We start from the raw sequence: 19,756 nt of genomic DNA, 5'->3' as shown, positions 1-19,756 counted from the left end.
TAGTATTTGTAGTATAAAGTAGGTGGACTTGTTCTGTTTAATGAAGGCATTAATTAGCTATGTGAAGATTGAGCTGAATATTTTGTCTCTTACCAAGTGGTAACAATCATAAATAAGTTCTTGTATCAGTTTAGTTGCTATTTTTAATATAGTTCAGTAGAACTGAACTCTTGAATTTCTGCTTCATGGTTAACAGAGATGATTTTGCCAAGCTAAAAAACAGTTTATTTAAAAAAGTCTTGCTCAAATTTTCAGTATGAGTATAATACCACAGTAATTTTGCAGTCATGTTATTATGACTATTCACTATAACATTCTGCTGTAAAATCAATCTGCTGAAAGGCTCTTATTATGTGATGGCAAGGTCAAGTCTACTGACTATTTTCATTAATTATAGGTGTAGAGGTTTATTAGGAAATGCTTATAATTATTATGAACTATTAAGTTATTGCAAAAATAATATTCTAAAATATCAGTGTGTAACAGGTTAAAATTACGGAAGAAATCCTTCATTTTGAGGCTGGTGAAGCATTGGAACAGGCTTCCCAAAGGGGTTATGAATGCCCCATCCCTTGGGGTGTTTAAGGTGGGTTGGATGGGGTTCTGAGCAGCCTGGTGTAGTGGAGGTTGTCCCTGCCTATGGCAGGGGGATTGGAGCTAGAGGATCTTTAAGGTCCCTTCCAGCCCAAACCATTCTGTGATTTTATTTTTCAGTTTAAGTTGATAAATGCCAAAAAATGCTGATTAGCCTTTTCTGTGTTATTTTGTAATTGACGGATTCTTAAAACATACATTCCCAACAAGCTCAGTGATAGTGTGTGATGAAGTAGTTTGTTGAGGTACTTCCATGTTTTTATGTAAGAATAGAATATTTAGAATGATAGCATATGTATTTTGGTGTTTACTTTGTTTTCTTTCTTGGGAAACTACTACATATGTGTGTATTTATGTTGATCTTGGTGTGAGAGTACTGAACACAGATGTGCCAGTATGGTTGCTGATTGTACATAGCACATAATGTTGATTTTTGTCTGGTTTGGATAACATGGAGCACTCTGGTTTTGATGCACTCTCAAATCTGGGCTGTCATCTCTCTTACACGAACTTTATGGAAGAAAAAAAATCCATGTTCTTGTTTTTTTCTTCAATGTTCACAGTTAGCCCCATTTCACCTGACATAGTTTCGGAATCCGTGGTAAAGGAGCAAGTGCGTGAGATGAATAAAGAGATTGCTGAGAAAACAGAGAAGTATAAGAAATGCAAGCAAATGTTGGCAGTAAGTAAACAGCTGCTTTGGAAAGCTGAACAAAAAGTAGCTGTAGGTGCTAGGCCTTAAAACCACAAGGCCTACCCAGCTGAGTTGCCTTCCTTGTTTGTGTGATACACCGTGATTATGGTAGAAATCTTAACATTAGAAAGCACATTTTTGTTCACTCATCTCTTGACTATGTATGGTTTTAGAGGTCCAGACAAGGAAAACCAGGATACAGTAAAACAAATGTCCACGTGCTTAAGGTTTTAAATACTTTCTGTTCTTACATTAAGTGTAATTGCTCTTATGAATCAAATACAGCAGGTTGCTGTAAACCAACTGATGTTTGGAACAAGTGTGGCAGTGTTGATCTGATACACTGTCCAAACCAAAGTAATTTTTCCCTATCTGCCTGTCATGGCTTTTACAGTGTTTTCACACCCAGGTTGGTGCTGCCAGCTGCCTTGGGCTCAGTCATACAGAAAGGCATTTATTTGGTTGTCTTGACCAAAGTTGGCACTTGATTTTCATTTAACCAGTTTGGATGTGTGTATGATGATGGAGTATTGCATCAGTGGCACTGGTGAAAAATTCAGAACAGTTCAAGAAATTCCTTCTGAGTGTTGTCTTGCCTCTCTTCATTTTGTGTCTTTCATTTATCACAATGATGCTATTTAGTAAGTTCTTCAGGATGTAATAACTGTCCTGTAATTTTGCTTATGACCCTGTCCCTGAAGAGCCTGCATTGGTTTCTGCTGGATATTTATTCCATACTGATTTTTGAAGAAAGCTTTGCCTGTGACCTTCTGGATGAAAGATACTTAGATTGTAAAAGTCACTTGGGAAAGGTTTTATATTGAAGTGAGATACTTGAAACAATAATAATGGTTAATAGTATTAGGGTACAAAGAAACTTCAAACTGTGAAACTAAAGAGGAGTATCAGCTTGTTGAAAACTCAAGGAAAGAAATGCCTATTGAACATAATTTATGCAGTGTTCTGTGGTCCTGACCATTTCAGTCTTGAGTCAGGCTTGTAGAAGCCATTTGTAAATGGTCTCATTTTAAAAGCATGGAGTGACATTTTTGGGGGTGGGAGGGAAAATCTCTTAAGACTGTAAATATTTCATGTCATGGTATAAACTACTTTAGGATGAGAAGATGAAATGCAGTGTTTATGCTGATGAATTAGCTAAACTGGAGCTGAAGTGGAAGGAACAAGTGAAAATCAACGAGGGTGTAAAATTACACCTGGCAGCAATGGAGGATCAGTATAAAGTAAGTTACTGGTTTTGTTTATGACAATGAATAGTTACCTCTTATCATGGCTGCTTGTTTCTGATAGTTCAAGTAATGAAGATCTTTTATAAGGAAAGCACGCTAAATACATTTTTGCTGTTAATACAAATTCTGCTCTTGAAGAAACAATACAGTCTTGTAAAGTTCCTTTTAAAGTAAGAGAGGTTTGCTAAGATCTTCTACCACCTGGCCATCAGTCTTTTAATACTGTGGATTTAGACAAACCCCTAAATGATGCAGTCTTGTAATACAGGGGGAAAAAAGTGCAAGAGATTTCTAATTTTCTGCTGGTTACTGTAATACTAACAGGACAATTGATGGTGTGTTTGTCTAAAATCTTCATATTCTATATTGGAGTACCAGTGTAGTGATATCTAATGCTTTTTATCTGAAGTCAGTAGAGAGAGGGAGGAGTGATCCATTGTTTTTAAAATCATGCAAGAATTTAATGTGGAGAATGTCAGCTATAGTCTTGGTAGAGTGGTTTAACACTTTCACCGCTCAGAAATTCAAGCATAATGGGCAGCTTTAGCTTACAAGGGGCCTTAACCTAATCATAAGGTTATGTGATAGTAATGCTTATGCTGAATTTGCTTTTTAGGTCAAAAGGGTTGAGATAAGGGCAACAAATGTTCATGAGACCAGCTTTTCTGCTGGTTCTCAGTCTCAGGTGACAATACAGTTGACTCTGTTGCCTGTTTTTGACCATTGTGATGAAAAATGATTAAACTGAACTGTGGCTGTATTGGTTCTACTAGGAACCCCTTTTTATTAATAATTGCAGCACTTTTTCTTTATAAAATGCCAAATTACTCTGCAGTTTATTTCACTACTCCATAGGCCATCTTTTTCTGACACTTTCCAAAGCTCTAATTTCAATTTTATAAAATGTATGACTCTTTCCAGTTTATTTTACTAATTAGCAGTGATCAGTTGCCATGCAAAATTTAATGAGAAGTAAGTTTAACTTCTCAACAGCAGGTGTAATAAATAATTAGTTCCAAGATTGAAAGCATTTTGACTGCAATTAAATAATTGCTGTAATTCAGGAGGGTGCAGGTGGTACAGAAAAAGTGAGCTTTTCTTCCCAGTCAGGAGATTTTGCTCCATTGACCTAAACTAGGAGAAGGAATTTCAGAAGTGAAAAAATTTGATAAGCATTTATGCCAAGCATTGACCTTTGATTTTAGAAAAACAGGTGAAGAGGCAGTCTCTAAAGGAACCAGGATATAAATAAAATAGTCCTTTGTAGTGAGAGATTATTTAAATCATCATTTTGAAGCCAGGAATAGTTGTGTAATGTGTCAGTTGCACCTCCTCCCAAAGTGCCAAATAGAGACACAACGTAGATGTTTGTGAAACAAATTTAGTGTCTCTGAGGCAGGAGTAGCTTTTGGTAGCTTCTCTCAAGTTCTGTGGTGGGACATATGAAATGCCAAGAGATTTCTTCAGAAATACTAAGATGAGGCTTGCAAAAATTCATCTGTGTCTGGGCAGCGGTGCCCCTCCTGCCTTTGGTGGCACTGATACAACTCCTTGTTTTTAACACAGAATTTTCTCATTCCACAACTGTTTAGTGAAAACTGGCAAGAAAAGGCTGCTGATTAACTGCTGTTACCCAGCAGATAAAACTTTGTGAGAATTGTTGGGTGGGATTTATAGTAACACTATGTGCTCATGTAACTCTAGTAAACAAAACTGTTTTCATCTGAAAGGTTAACTTAATCAGGGAGCTTTGTTTTCATGATGTAACATGCAGGGAAATAGTTTCCATTCACTAATACAAGAATCTTAATCTTCTTTTCCTATAGATTCAGCTGGCAGAAAAAGAGAGACGAATAAAGGAGCTGGCATCACAGTTGGAGCTCTTTACCAGTGAGAAGGTATTGTCACACATTCTGAAATACTAATGTAGTGTAGAAGTACCTCTGAGCTATTATATGGCAATTAAAGCCAAATTTTACTGAAAAGTGAAATAATAATATGTCTTTATTACATTCAGATAGTATTGTATGGTATTGTGCAAAGTTGGGATTTTTCTTTGAAACTTGATTACAATTTCAGTATAAAGAGATACTTAGTAAAACCAGTCATTTTAATACTGAAGTGAATACTGATAAACTGAAACAAAACTGAACTTTCAGATTAAGCTAGTTAATTTTTTTGTAAAATTCTAGATTGTTAAGTAGTTGGTATTTGTCTTCTTTTTAAGCCAAGGATATAATTTTTATATAGATTTGTCATATTTTTGTAGTTCAAAAGAAATCAAATTTAAGTTTGAGTTTTGGTCGGGCTAGTTTAGGTGGAGGGACTAATTTTAAACACCACACATAAGAGCAACAACTGTAATAATAATAATAATGCATGAAGCCTATAAAAGCTGGGAACTTTGTCTACCAATTTATAGATATTTACATTACAAAGAAGAACCAAAGTGCCTTTCTAGACTGGACCCATGATTTAAAAGGTTAAGCATGGGGTAGTAGTAAACAGCATTTCAATTTATACTCATTATCGGTGTTTGTTTATAAACCAAGCATAGCTTTCTAAAAATGGTAATTTGCTGTCCCTTCAAACCTATGAGATGACTTTGTTTCTGTTTTATTTACATACCTCGATAGCCTTTGTTTTTTTAAATCAGTCTCTACCCTAGCTATCCAACTTCTGGCTAAGGTTTTTTTGCACCATCTTTTTACAGTCATGTTGAGCTACATTCTATTTCAATTGTATATAATGCTAAAATTAAAGTACGAATGCTACTACCTCTCATTTTAAACTGCTTCTGTATTCCAGAAGGAATTTGTTTTAACAAGGAAAATCTTGATTTCATTGCTAATTTATTGTTCCTGCTTTGTACTGAGTAAAGATAAATTACTTAGATTTTACACACTCACTAAAATGTGCAATCCTAGCTTTTTAATCTTACATGTTTTAATCATATGTTCCTTTTAGTTTATAAATCTAAAGTAACTCTGGCATAGTTTTATATTGTATCTAGAGGACGGATGCCATCCATTTCATGAGATCTTTTTGCATTTGAGTAGTGTTTTGTTTTCAGAGTAGTTATTGGTACTTGATAACTGCTCAAGAGGTTGATCTGAAGTTCACCTGTTTGCAAGAAAAAAAAATTGTTCCTTTTTTAAACAGACTTTAAATTCTTATGGAATTGTACTGGCAGTTGAAGCTTTGGTTTTAAGTTTCAATTTAAAGTCTTCAGGGAAAAGACACACTTCAGTTTTTGAGGGTTTTATTAGCATCAAGTCAGCAAATATTAAACATGAACCCAGAGAACCCAGAAGAAAATACTAATCAGAAAGAACATTACTGGAAAGCATGTCTCCTTAGCAGTCCCTATTTTTTAACTATTGTTTTCATATTTATATCTCAGAATTTTTTGCTTGGTTCTGAATTTAAATGACATATTCCTTTTGATATTTTGGCATTTTGTTCTCTCTCCCTTAACTCATTTTGTTGAATGGAAGGATGACAGAGATTTTTATTGGGATAAATTACACCTGATGCATTGACCATACTGAAGTCACTTTAATTAGTGTCTTTTATAATCTATGATGGCTTAGAGTTTTAATGGTTTCTAAGTTATAAAACCCTTTTATAGTTTGTAATTACTATCATATATATGGTTTACGTGTAGGAACCTAGAATTTTAAGTATATTAATTTTTTAAAGAGTTCTTAAAATAATAATGATAAATAATAATAAAATAATTAAATTAATAATAATGATAAATAATAATAAAATAATGATCTGATTCAAATATTGCTGTTAAATATCAGAAGGGGTCCAGTGCAATGTAATTAACAGTTCACTAAATGTCTGCCACTCATGACTTCATATGGAATTATGTCAAATATGTACAAAGATGTGCTCCACATACTACAATGCTACATTTTTGAATGGTATGGTATGATATGAAAAAAAAATTGTTTTCTTTTTAATTTTAACTTTTAAAAACTTTTCTTCTCCCTGCACATTATATTTAGTTGTTATTGTTAGTCTGCCGATTTTTACTGATTTAGCTAATTTGTCTTCATTGCAAAAAGGATGCAGACACTTGAAAAACATGGCAGTTCTGTTAATGTAATTTGAACAAACTGACAACAAACCAAGAAAAAAAATATCCCTTTAAAATATCTCGTTGGTCTTTTCTTCATTGACTGTTTTTGGTATTTATGGTATACTTGGCATAAGGTCAAAATGAAAAGACAGCAGGAAGGTTAGCAGATTTTTTCTTCTAAAAACATATTTCATAAACATTTTAAATTTTGCTAGGACTCCATAGGTTAACTACATTTTGAACTTTGCATTATTTAGCAGCTTGGCAGGACACCAGGAGATCAAGCTGGAAGGATGATGGAAGGACAGACTTCACAGCAGACATTACATTTTCGCAACCCATATTCAGAGGAAAATGGACCAGTTCCTGCAGTGCCAAGTAGACTACCAGTATTGCAATATGGAAACCCTTATGCAATTCAGGAAAGAAGAGGTAAAGAAATTTCATACCCCCCAATATAATTGTTCCCTTGCTGTTTCAAAAGCAGTGCCTCATTTAATGCTGGTTAAGTACCAGCAGTCTTCAGATTGGTTTACAGAGCCTTTTCTGAATGATGAACATCAGTAAAGGGCCTTTATTTTATGGTGGGACTCAGTAAGGTAAACAAAGTTTTAAACACCTTTGCAAGAAGCTAATCCTCTCCTATTGTTTTATATTATCTAAACCAAAAATGTGTTTTAACTGTCAATTTTTAAAGGTGAGTAGCATGTCTGTAATCTCAAAGTACAGTCTACTGAACAAAGATGTCCTAATTAATTTTTCTTCAGATGGAGCAGATGGCGCTTTTAATCCTGATGAGATCCAAAGACCACCTGTTAGAAGTTCCTTTTGGGAGCTGGATGATGTAGTGTGTAGCCAGCCTTCACGCAATCTCAGTCGGCCCGATGGTTTAGAAGATCCTGAGGATAGCAATGCAAGTTACCTTTTTTGTTATTTATGTTCTTTGATATGGTTACTGATGAGTTACCAAGAGTTTCACATGGGTTTTCCATATCTGATAAGCCAAATTTATTGTTATGTAAATTTGGAATTGGATTTTGTTTTCCCTGAAAAATACTTTTGCTTGCTGTGAAGGGAAAAACTCCATTGATGGAAATAGACTTGTTTTCCTAATCTCTTGAGTTATTGACAACTTGTTTTGGTATTAGGACAGTAGCTTCTTAATTTTTTTTTTTTAAGTACTAAAGTAAAAAAAGTCAGGTAATCTCAACCCATGATTTTCATCTCCTATGTGGTAGAATGAGAGCTCAAAATGTAGCCACATCTCCCTCATTTTATAGTAGGAATATAGGAACTAAAGTGGAACAAAACAAATAAAAATGTAGAGGATTCAGATATCAGTATTTGCAGTTAAATGCTGACTGTAAATTGGTATCCTAATAGATACATTATTCTAATTGTTAATATTTTGTTCTGTCTTCTGGAAATCTGCGCAGTTAAATGCTGACTGTAAATTGGTATCCTAATAGATACATTATTCTAATCTGTTAATATTTTGATCTGTCTTCTGGAAATCTAAATTTATTAATTTCCATTTTGAATGTTTTTTTTCTATTGGACTTGTATTTGAAAGAGCTTAATTGACTGTTGCCTAAAGCTGATTGAACTGAAAGAGATACATTTGCACTGAGTTTTATTATTTTTTTGGCTTTTTTCAAGTTTCTGGTGAGCTTTTCTCTATAGTACATTTAACTTGCACATTCTGTATAAAATTTGGCTTCTGTAATAAATTGGACTGTATGTCTTCATTTGAACAGGAACAGACCTATTACTTTTTCTTATTCCAAGTACTGTTGCACCTTCAGAAATATTAAACAAGAAATACCTTTCTGCAAAGTATTGTGCTCTTTGCAAGTACAGTGGTATCATGACCTGTTTCTCATTTAGTCTAGTTTGCCACATTTAATTGCTATTAACCTTTGCAGAAACTGATCAGTGTTCAGACAGGCATGATTTTAGCCCTGGTGCTCAGCACCTATAATGGAGAAAAATGTATTTCTCCCTCCTACCTTTTGCTCCCAATGTCCATTACTGTGAATAATTAGGGAAACTGTCAGAGCTTTTGCAGCCTGTTCAAGATCTCAAATGTGAGCTTAATGCTGTCCCCACCTTTACTTCACATTTTGCATATTTAATCTGATCATTCTTGACGTAGCTATTACATCTGACAAGCTCTTCTCTTCTTTAGTCATCTGCTGCAGTTTAATTAGCAGGGTGTTTTCTCTGATCTATATGCTTTGCCCTCTTGCAAACCCAGGAGAAACAGTGCTAGAGTCTTGTGCTCGTTTGCAGACACAGCTTGGATTTTTGTAATGAGGTGGAATATAACACGCTTAAATAAAGTTCAGCTTGAGAAAAGGTTCCTTTAAATCAAATAACTTGTATCTTTACTTTTATTTGCAGTTGAGAATCAGTTGCTTGTTCCTCACACAAATAGACTATATGTATAGTGTAGAAATTTATATGGAAATGAGAAACTGCAGGAATCTTTCTAGGAGACTTAGTAATATGCCAAAGATAAAACAGTTCTGAGGCGGGATGTAAATAAATAACCAGGAAAAACTTCCACATACGTAGGTAATTCATTATAAAGAAGAGTCTGTCATTTGTGTAGAAGAAACAGCAAATATAAAATGATAAATATGAGGAGATTATAATTTCTTGGGCTGTTTTTTAAATTAAGATACTTAAGATGTAGTTCTCTGCATTTTTTCAACCAGTGGGATATAGAGTCTTTTGCTGGAGGAGGATTCCCTCCCAGAAGAAAAGGACTGGTAGGCTTGCTGCTTGTTTAAAATGCTACCATTGTATGGACTTCTGCTGTCCTCCTGTCCACATTCCTATTACTACACATTATATTAGTTTAAGAAATTAAGGGTGTTGTAGTCACTTCCAGCTCTTCATGGCTAAAAGATCTGTTATCTTAGATAAATGAAGTAGACATGTTCATCATCATAGGTGAACCACTACCAAAACAGCCATGAAAAGGTGGAAGTGACTACAACACCCTTAATTTCTTTAACCTAATATAACACAAGATATTCAAATGCCTCAGAATTTTTGTGCTGTTGTGTTCCAATTTGGTTTCCCCCAAAACTTGGTTCCTTAGAAGTGGGCACTTCTATGTCTTTGGTTGTCATCAAAACCCTTCAGTTTTGTATGACTGGGAAGAGTTTCCAGGATTCTTGTAGCTTTGATTTTTGGAACTCATAGGCCAATTAAACTGTGATTTCTGAGAGGAATAAACTGGTCTGTGTTAACAGTGCCAGCTGAGCCATGTGCACAGTGGTGATTTTGTTTGGAGTGGCTGATTTGCCACAAGTTCCTGCTGCCATCTACTCAACACTAACTTTCCATTTACTCATGATCCTGTAATTGACCAGCATGGAATTGTTGGAAGCTAAGAATTCCTAGCAGTAAGGGAAGGATCCATAAACAAAATATACATACATATTTTAATATTTATATATATATATATGAGTTTTAGAAATGTAGTCCTAATTACAGTTGGCAACAAGCCCAGAATAACTATCCCAAGACTATTAAACAGTGTTTTAGTAATGGTAAATTTGTAGGGGATGGAGAATGTAACTCTTGGCAACTGAGCACCAGGTCAGAATTTTTTCAGGGAGCTCCAAAATGGCCTTTCTTCTAGCAAAAACCCCCACAATGCATTATTAGCTTGATCTGAACTTGGCAGCCAATCTTTTGCATAGGGAGAACATGAACAGAGCAGTTGGTGTCCAGGTGTCTCTTGACTGCAGAAAGGTTGAGAGGCCTAGAGGAGTGAGTTTGGTTTTACTCCCACAGCAGAGCTGAATCACAGAATAAAATGTGTGTACCCTTTTTCACGGTGTACCTGCACTGCATGTCAGCTCTGTGTCTGTTCATGTGTTTTTTAAGGCTGAGGATGGGCATTGGTTCCTTACTTCTGCATGCCAGAATGATCTGTAACCCTTGGGGATGGGGTTTTGTACTGTGTCACACAGCTTTCTAATTTCTGTTTGACAGTCCTGGAACTGTTTACAGTTGTAATTATGAAAGCAGTGCTTGAGACAGAATTGGTTGGTGTCAGTAAAATGAATAGAGTTGCATTTCTGACAATTTCATGTCTGGCTTTCCCTTCTTCCCCTAGTGGCAAATCCCCTTTTTTTACCAAGCTTTAGTGTGTAATACTGTATTTACCTTTATGATTCACTTAATCTGTGGAACTCATTGTGGCAGTTTTGTAAAGAGTCAGAGGTACCGTGCAGTGATAATAGTTAAGTCATGATGTTAAAGACATCTTTTGTAATTAATTTACATAATTATTCAGATTTCTGAGTTCAGGGGGCCTGGCACTTGCTCTGCTTCAGGATCACAATGCCAGCCTGTGGGTCCATGGTACCAGTTTTTTCCTGAGGACCTGGGATTGTACCCACAGTGTTACATCACTGCAGGGCACTGTAGAGCTCTTGGACTAAGAAAGTGCAGCCGTATCCCTGTCCCTGGTCATCAGTCTGGACTGCAAGAAAGGGCAGATTAAACTGTTTCTTTCTCAAAGTATGGAGAGTGGGCTTTCATCAAAACCACTTGGATGACTCAGCCTCGTGGTATTGAAGTAAGCTGATGAATGCCTTTGCTTAACATACAGCATAGCCATTTTTAAGGCTGAGGATAGGCATTGGTTCCTTACTTCTGCATGCCAGAATGATAGGCAAGAACCACTGAGGCCTGGTGTCCCAGCAATTGTTGTTATACTGTTTGTAAAGCAACTTCAAAAACCACATTATTCTGTCTTTTGAGCAGGGATGTTTCTTTTTCCTAGGGGAGAGTGACGGGTGTTTAAATACCAGGTTGAAAAGCACATGTAACCTTATTTATAAGAATAAAGAATGGGTTGCTGGATAATACTGGGCACTAAGTGGCTGTGAACCAAGATGAGATCCATGTGAACCATGATGATCTGTCCTCCATAAAGTGCTCTGTTTTACATGGAACACTTAGGAGTTTTGTCCATAAGAAACGACAGAAGTGGACAGCTGTTGGAGCCCAATACAATGGTACCTTCTCTGTTTTCCAGAAATTCCGAGTTACCCCAGGGTGCTGCGTGAGAATTTTTAGTTCTTGGTGACTGTATAGTGTTTACTGTAACTTGTAATTACAATAGCTGGGAAGTCCTCTCAGACTAAGATAAAGTTCTCATGGTTCCTGTTTGGCCATGTTGTGGTTACACAGTAATCTCTGTAACATCTCTGAGAGGTCAGCTCAACACAGAGACATTTGCATTCTTCTTGTGTGGGTTAGGCATCCCAAAAGGTTAAGAACTGATCCCTGTGACTTTGCCAAGAGCAAAAGTACACTGAAGAGACAGACGTTCCCTATCGTAACAGGGTAACATCAGTACATACTTAGTATTGACATTCTTGTGTAGGGCCTGGGTCAGAAGCTGCTCTAAGGAACACGGGGTATGAATTTCTCAATTAATGGAACTGGGCCACGAGAAAGCTGTAGCCTTAGGACATTCCAAAAGCTTTTACATGTGCTTGCCTTGTGTTGAAGAGAGTTCTTGTAGGGCAGCTGTGTAGGACAGTGCAGGTGTGCCTATACAGAGGAAATCATCATCCTTTTTTTCAGATGTTTCTCAGAAAGGAACAAGGAGGAGTGTTCCATTTGTATGTGGTAGGGTACCACACTTGCCAGAAGCTGAAAGAGATGGCAAAAGCTGTAAATAATTTTGTCTTACCAAGTGACCAGCTGTAAGCCAAATGCCTTAAAAAAAAGAAAAAAGGGGAGGAGGGGGAAAGGGGTTATACTGAAGAAATTAACCAAGACTTAAGTGTTAATTTGGCCAGTGTGTAGTGGAACTGGTTTACTAATGAAAGATGCACATTAAATTTCTTGGTTAAATCCTGGTGTACTTCAGTCTGGTATTCAGCAAATCTCTTGTGTTTTTGTACAAGCTGTAGCATTGTAGCATGAGAGTACTTAAAACAAAATAGTTTTTCTTTCTTAATACACCTATCCTGTCTCCTTCATGACAAAAGGAACAACTGATGTTTTAAAACTCATATGCCCTTTTCACTGCAGGTGCAAGCAAACAGACTGCAAGATTGTTTGTTGCCAGCATCTTGTCATAGCAGGCCCCACTGCCTGCTTAATGGAAATGTTAAATGGTTGAAACCAAACAGCTGTTGTCAGAAGAATATTGAGGAAATTTTCCCATCCTTCCCTGTTTCCATTAACCCTTCATAAGGGAAAAGTACGCTAGCCTAAAACTGAAATATGTTTGCATATGAGTTATCTGTAAAAAACACAGCATGTGTGCTGTTACATGTGCTCCTTCGCACATCATTTTTTGTAGATCAGCTAAATAATTCCTAGCCCTTGCTTTTAATGCATCTCTGGGATAAAAAAGGAAAATGAGGTAGGAGTTGGGAGTTCTAAAAATCTTGGAATGTACCTGTATTTCTACCTTGAAATTACTCCATTTGGTGTTCTATTATTGAATTGTAGAATAGAGCCAGGCTGTACAAAAGTAAAACTTAGGCTGCAGAAATTACAGAGTGAAGGTAAATTTCACCTGGGTTTGTGTTTGATAACAAAAATGAGTATTGAGGAAAAAAAAAACTTGTTTGTAGGGGTTAGTCTTTAAAATACTTCCTCTTTTAAATAGGATGATGACAACACTGTACCTTCTGCTCCTGATCCTCCAAGTCTACTCTTGCGTGAGCGGGGCACAGGCTTCTGCTTTGATTCCAGGTAGATGTTATCTTGTATTGGTCTTTGAGGGCATGGAGAGGTTTCTGTAGAACTACCCAGGGGTGGGGGTGGAGGTGAAAAGCTACAGAGCGTTTTCAGTGAATGTTTGGTTTACAATTAACTGGCACAGAATATGCCGTGAGACTGGGCAGGCTATACAATGCTATACCTTTGATGGAATTTTGACAATTTTTTTAGTAAATGAATGAATAACTTTTGTTTTTTCCCCTCTCTTGCCAACCTAATTGTGAACCTAAGTTTAGAGCTTTTATAAAGTGTTATGTTTGCTAAGAGCAAGCATTTATGAGCAGAGAGAGTGGTTTCCCATGAAACTGTTTGGCCATTAAGGCATTCAGTAGATTTGTATTCAGTGGTAGCTGGAGTAAGGTCAAAATTATGTTGCTTTTAAAATGCCAGATTATTTTGGAATTTGCATGTGAAATTACTCTGACTGTATTGAGTGCTTTCAGAAAAACGTTTAAATGAACTGGATGATACATGGATACAAAGTCCACTCAGACTGAAGTTGATAGTAAAGTTCTGAATGTCGCTGGCAGCAGGATCCTGCTTTTAGTTTGCATTAACAGAATAAATAGAAATAAACTGTTCCCTTTTTTCTTCCTCTCCACCTCCTCATGAAGTTTTGATGTGCAGAAGAAATGCCCTCTCTGCGATGTGATGTTCCCCCCAAACTATGACCAGAGCAAGTTTGAGGAGCACGTTGAGAGCCACTGGAAGGTTTGTCCCATGTGCAGCGAGCAGTTCCCGCCTGACTACGACCAGCAAGGCTTTGAGAGGCACGTCCAGACGCACTTTGATCAGAACGTATTAAATTTTGATTAACTACTTTGTTTTGCAGTGTAGCTTAAAAACTCACCACTCACTTTGAGTAGTTCATCTCCAAAACAAAAGCAGTGCAGCTTTCTGTAACAGTGCAAACTTCTGATTAAAAGTTCATGTACTCTAATGGGAGCCATGGCTGTAAGCTGCTATGGGGTTATTTTCTCTCTCTGCCTAACACTGTACTAAGGAGACCCACAACCCTCCACCTTGTGTATGTAGGTATTTATTCCCCTACTTAGTGGAATTTCTTCCCCTACTTAGTGGAATGCCTAAGGACAAGGAATGACTGAGCCTCAGAAAAAATTAGACCGGCTTCATGGTGTTCTTCAGCTACATTTAAAAAGGATCACCAAAACCACCTGTGGTTTCTCTTAACCCTGATAACTGAGGCACAATTAAAAATGTAATAAGCAGGTGTCTCTCCTAGCAAATCCACGTAGTTTTTCTCTGAGTAACACTTAAATTGGAAAGATACATTACTTACCCTACGAAAATATAGTTTTCTAGTACATTTCTGAGATGTAGATGCATGTACTGTGAGATTCCAGGCTTGCAACAAGAGGAATGGTAAATACTTCAGTTTCAAATGTAGAATGTTTGCCTTAAGGGATAACAGTAAATGAGGTACGTTATACTTTAAGGCAGTGGTTTTGAGTTGAAAGAGACTGCTGTGCTTAAATGCCTACAAGTAATTGTTTAAAAAAGTCATTGCCATTATGTTACAGTTTTATTCAGTAGAAAATATTGTTCTATTTTCACAACAGTGGATTGTGTTCCTTCTGGCTTTTAAAACCTTTTGCGTTTTAACTTTATGTATTTCTTTCCAATAAGTAAAAACACGTGTGTATATCTAAACATTTTATATTTGCTTTAACTGTATTAAGTAAATTTGCTTCCCACTTGCTGTACAGTAGTCTTGTTACATTAAAAGCAGAATTATTCACGGAGTCAGTGTTCTATTTTCCCTGCTGCTCATTTTAAAATTAAACAGAGTATGGACTTCACTTAGGAGTACATGATGACTCGGCATTGTATGACAAAGAGTTGCTCCTCACATCTGTTTGTGCTCTTTCTTTGAGAGGGAGACTCTGAGATTAAGGCTTAAGAGTGGCCTCTGTTGACTGCAGTTCCCTTCTGAACACATGCAATATCCAGTTAATGCAGGAGTTAATTAAAAACTGCATGACGTGGATGAATTGAGGTGTCCTGGGCAGCAGCAAGCCATCAGTGCTTGTGTGCTATTTGCAGTCTCAAAATTTTTGTGTGGGAGCTTCATACCAAGAGCTGGCCTGAGGTAAAGCATGGATTTTTTTTCTTACTGTAACTCAACAACAGATGAAAACAGTTAGAACAAGTTCCAAGAGTTTGATGATACCAAAATAAAATAAACAAATAAAAGACTATACACAGCCCAAGAACTTAACTCTAGGTTAGGAATGAGAAAAGAGCAGTCTTTTTAGGTCAGAGGCAGTTTATTTTAAATGTGATTTGATTTACATTTATAAGCAGCTTTCCTGACAGGAATTCTTTAAGTTGCCTTCAGTTCTAAAACAAACCTCTGTCACTTTCAAACTTAAAGTACTTTGTCCCCAACAAAACATATGAAAATATAATTTAAAGCACACTTTTCACAGACACAGTACAATACATTCACTATACACAGTATAACAAAATAGTCCCATCTTTACCTGTTTAATAATACTGTCACAATGAATAGGTAAATAGAAACTGGAATTTCAGTTTTATAGTTGAAAGGAATTTACATGCAACAATGACGTTTTACAACTGTTTAGCTGTTGAACGAACTCGCCCAGCCTGTAGTTCTTGCACTAGGAGCAGAGCCAAAACGTGTTTGCTGGCCAGATCTCTTGCCAAAGCTGCAGAAGGTGGGAAGTGGCCACTTGGGGCCTTGTGTGTACCAGTAACTCTCATGTCTGGATCATCCTTTAAACCCGGCTGTCACGGTCACCTCTCTGGCATCTGAGAGAGGGATGTTTCGCTTCACTCTGGCTGTTCTAAACACTTACTCGTTAGGATGATTCTTACATGTTTTAATGAGCCTTTTACTCTGCTGGAAAAAAGGTAATTGTCATCCTTACAAAGTTTTCCTTTATAGCTTTGGAAAAAAAAATAGGGAAAGCTCATTCCTTCTTTATGTGAGCTTTCTTTTGCACTTAAAAGAACAGGAACCAAGCCAAGGCGATGACTGTGTTAAAACTGGGAGTTCCTCCTGCACCCTTGCCAGGCAAAGGAGTGTTCAGGCTAGGGCTGGTGGAGGGTGCCCACCTCTGCTCCTGGCCAGCTGAACTCCAGGAATAGCACTTGTGAGAAGAATGCTCAAGGCAGGATGGCAAGCAACAAATGTTCAGGTATGGTCCAGACACGAAGCGCTCTCATGTTGGCTTTTAAGTCAGTCTCTGACCACCTGCTGCAAGAAGCACTTAATCTTCAGTAAGGCTCAAATGTCATATTTCAGCAAAATTAATTGTAAAGCTAAACAGAGACTTCCAAATGGAATGCAGTGACCTACAATGAGAAGCAAAAAATGCACAAAGAAAATCTCAAAACACAATGAATGTGAGGGAGAGGCAATAGGACTCCCTTAGCACAACTAACGGACCTCCTTAAACCATGCGCTGAATTTCTCATTTTTATTTGCAACCGCAGCACATGCTCGTACAGTAGTTGCAAGAATTGGCAACACATAAAACATTAAATCTGTTGGCAATAGAGAACTACAAAGTGCTTCAAAACTTCATCTGAGATGAAGATAATTGTTTCTCACACACACATAAATTTGCACTTAAGTATTTCCAAGTGTCTTTCTAACAGATAGTTCAGGGGTAAATATTTAGTTGGACTGGGATATTGGTCCTCAAATGTTTGATGGGCATGAACATAATATGACAACTTGTACAGAAAAAAAATGTAATTGCTAACACTAAAGTGATTGTTTACTAGTTCGAATGGCAAGGTTTTCAGCATTTCAAGAGGGAGGAAAAAAAAAGATTTGCAAGATAATATAAAATACAGCAAGCACACCTTTTTATGTATGTTATTTAAGTATGAAAATATTTTTAGCATATTATGTTAAACATTCTTTCTTATTTATATTTCCATTACCTAAAAGACTTGCTACTCCACTGATAACTCCGTTATGTAAGGCATGTTAACTATAGTTTGACGAGGGCGGTACTGTTTTGGTTCTGCACACACATTGACAGATGCATCGAAAGTCTTCATCACGTTACAATCTTGAAAGGATGTCAGTGCCAAGCTCTCCTCCTCGCGCTCCTGTCCCACACGTCAGTACAACTAAATACGCAACGTCCCCCTAGTTCTTATTTTTTTGTTTTTTTTTTTGAGAAAAATGTTCTGAAGAACCTATAGCTTTTATAGCACCTTATCTCAAAGTAATGAAAATGGGTAAGATGATAACATGTGCAAATGTACAAAATCATTAACTCTACAAAGATACATCATTCCAAAATTACAGAAAATTTTAAAGCATGCATTTAATTTTTTAAAGGGTTGCTGAGTGCTTCCCCTGAAAAAGGTGGCTGTTCTCAAAATCAGCAACTGCTGGTGAGGATTTCTTGGCACATTTGTGACCAGCATGTTATTGCTGCATCTTCCTGATGATCTCAGCAGACACGGGGGGATGGAAATTGATTGTGTGGTGCCGCAGGCCCTGAGCTGTCTTGTAACTCTTTCCACAGCGACACTTGAATGGTTTGCGTACGCGGATTTGTGTTCTGTGGCCGTTCTTGGCGTGGTACTTGATACCGTTCACATTCTGTGAGGGAGAAGGGAAAACGTCAGTGCTCAGGTGGGCTGACACGGGCTCTGCTTCCAGTTAAAACCTGAAAATGGATCAATGTTATGAGCAAAATCCTATAACTGCCAGGAGCCAGGAGTTCTCACTGGGTATTACACATGGGCTGCGCTGCCAAGGTAGCGGGTGGGACAAGGACAAGAATTTGTGTGGTTCTTAAAATTTACCTACCTGGCTAATCCTGATTTTTGTCTCCCAATATACGTCACTTCCCGAAGAATCCCATTTAATGGACTCACACATGGTTGCTCTTTGCGTCCTGACATCTTTTTCATATAGCACTGACAAATCTTATTCAGAGGTTCATTTACGAGCAAACAAAGAATTGGCATGAAAACTCGGGTCACACCTCTTTAAAGAGCTGAGACTCCCCCATGGTGGGTCTGTTCTGTTTTGTGTCATTGTTTCTAGATATGTCTTTTAGCTCCAGCAAATTCTGATCGTTTACACATTGCCTCCAAAGAAATAACTGCAGGGAATGCTTAACTCAAAAAAGTTACACAGGACACTTAAAAAATAATCCAGAGAAGCTGTCTTCAAAATAGCTATTGTTTGGGACTACTCCACAGCTAAAACTGGAGAGCTTATCCCCACTAGTGCAAAACACAGCAACACAACACACACCCTGTTACACTGGCAAGGGCAGGAAACAGGCCACACTTCTGCCATGTCAATGAAAAAAACATACTAAACATAAATCAAAGTAATTCCCCTGTCTTTTCACATATTTCTGGCAAAAATGGAAGAAGCTGTTGTGATCTCAGCAGCTGTTTTGATACTGTTCTGTGGAGCATACTCGTGTCTCATCTGCTCCCACTAAAAGAGCTCGGATTTTTGGATGAATAAGCAAAGGCATACTGTCTTTCATTTGAGCTTCTCCTAGGATGAAACCAAAGAAGATAGCATTTCTGACAAAAAGACACAGTTCTAAGGCTCTTCTGTGTTGCCTCTAAAGATTCTAGATATGTATCTCAGTATTTTTTTAAAGATTAAAAAAAATAGAAAATAAAAAGCTAAAAATCTAAAATCAACTAACAGCCTGCATATTAAATAACCCACTCAATTAGATCTTAGGAATTTTGTCTTTGTTGAACCACTGCCTGGTGTTACATGTAACAGGAAGTCCCCTTGGCTCTTTAAACAAGTTTTATCAATGTGCAGCTTACAGTAAGTGGAAGCTCCAGCTTGGAACTCACAGGAAAACTGTCTCAAATATCCACGCTGGAAAAGAGGTGCAAGACTGCAAGCAACTGCTCCTCCTGCAGATTCATGCTCCTCTTCTCCAGAGCATCCAGGCTGTGAATTCACACCTGAAGTTGCAAATCCAGCTTCTGAAATTGTCCTTTACACCCTTAAAACTTCTGGGCAACCCCTGCACAGCTGTCTCCTGAGATGTGGGAGCTGAGAATCCCCCACCTCCAACACCAAACAGACACAGGAACACAAGCCATCAGGGCAGGGTCCGTGTGGGTGCAGAGCACTCAGAGGAGGCAGAAAGCTGTAGCACAACTCCAAGAGCACATCAAAGCTACACATCAGCCTCAAGAACAGTCAAGTGAATTCCCTGCAAGTAATCTGAGATCCTGGGGCAGCTTTTGGATCATCTTCCACATAGTTTCAACCTCTAGCACCCACAGGGCCACTGGGGTGAGGGGGCCAGGATTGTCACTGGGTGGCAGGAGGACTTCATAAGGCATCTGTCATCATCTGTG

At 37.5% G+C, this 19,756-nt stretch overlaps 2 protein-coding genes across 6 annotated transcripts in view; one reads left to right on the top strand and one right to left on the bottom strand.

Annotated features, from left to right (window-relative positions):
• Nucleotides 1-15,156, top strand: part of TAX1BP1 (Tax1 binding protein 1) — a 55,664-nt gene extending 40,508 nt beyond the window's left edge. For 2 of the 5 annotated variants that reach the window (XM_039707294.1, XM_039707315.1), the window contains 7 exons: nt 1,158-1,276; nt 2,404-2,529; nt 4,362-4,433; nt 6,883-7,057; nt 7,393-7,538; nt 13,281-13,366; nt 14,008-15,156. In XM_039707294.1, the coding sequence (XP_039563228.1) occupies nt 1,158-1,276; nt 2,404-2,529; nt 4,362-4,433; nt 6,883-7,057; nt 7,393-7,538; nt 13,281-13,366; nt 14,008-14,209 (926 nt within the window). In that variant the 3' untranslated portion in view covers nt 14,210-15,156. The remainder of the gene's footprint in view (nt 1-1,157; nt 1,277-2,403; nt 2,530-4,361; nt 4,434-6,882; nt 7,058-7,392; nt 7,539-13,280; nt 13,367-14,007) is intronic. The other 3 variants (XM_039707324.1, XM_039707334.1, XM_039707304.1) reach the window with 2 other exon arrangements.
• A 506-nt stretch (nt 15,157-15,662) lies between these two features.
• Nucleotides 15,663-19,756, bottom strand: part of JAZF1 (JAZF zinc finger 1) — a 188,462-nt gene continuing 184,368 nt past the window's right edge. The window contains exon 5 of the mRNA XM_039713337.1: nt 15,663-18,005. Coding sequence (XP_039569271.1) covers nt 17,829-18,005 — 177 coding nt within the window. The 3' untranslated portion in view covers nt 15,663-17,828. The remainder of the gene's footprint in view (nt 18,006-19,756) is intronic.

This window comes from Passer montanus, unplaced genomic scaffold (genome assembly GCF_014805655.1).
Source record: "Passer montanus isolate IOZ18808 unplaced genomic scaffold, ASM1480565v1 scaffold10, whole genome shotgun sequence".
NCBI classification, from domain to species: Eukaryota; Metazoa; Chordata; class Aves; order Passeriformes; family Passeridae; genus Passer; species Passer montanus.
This window is presented reverse-complemented; position numbering and strand designations above follow the sequence as displayed.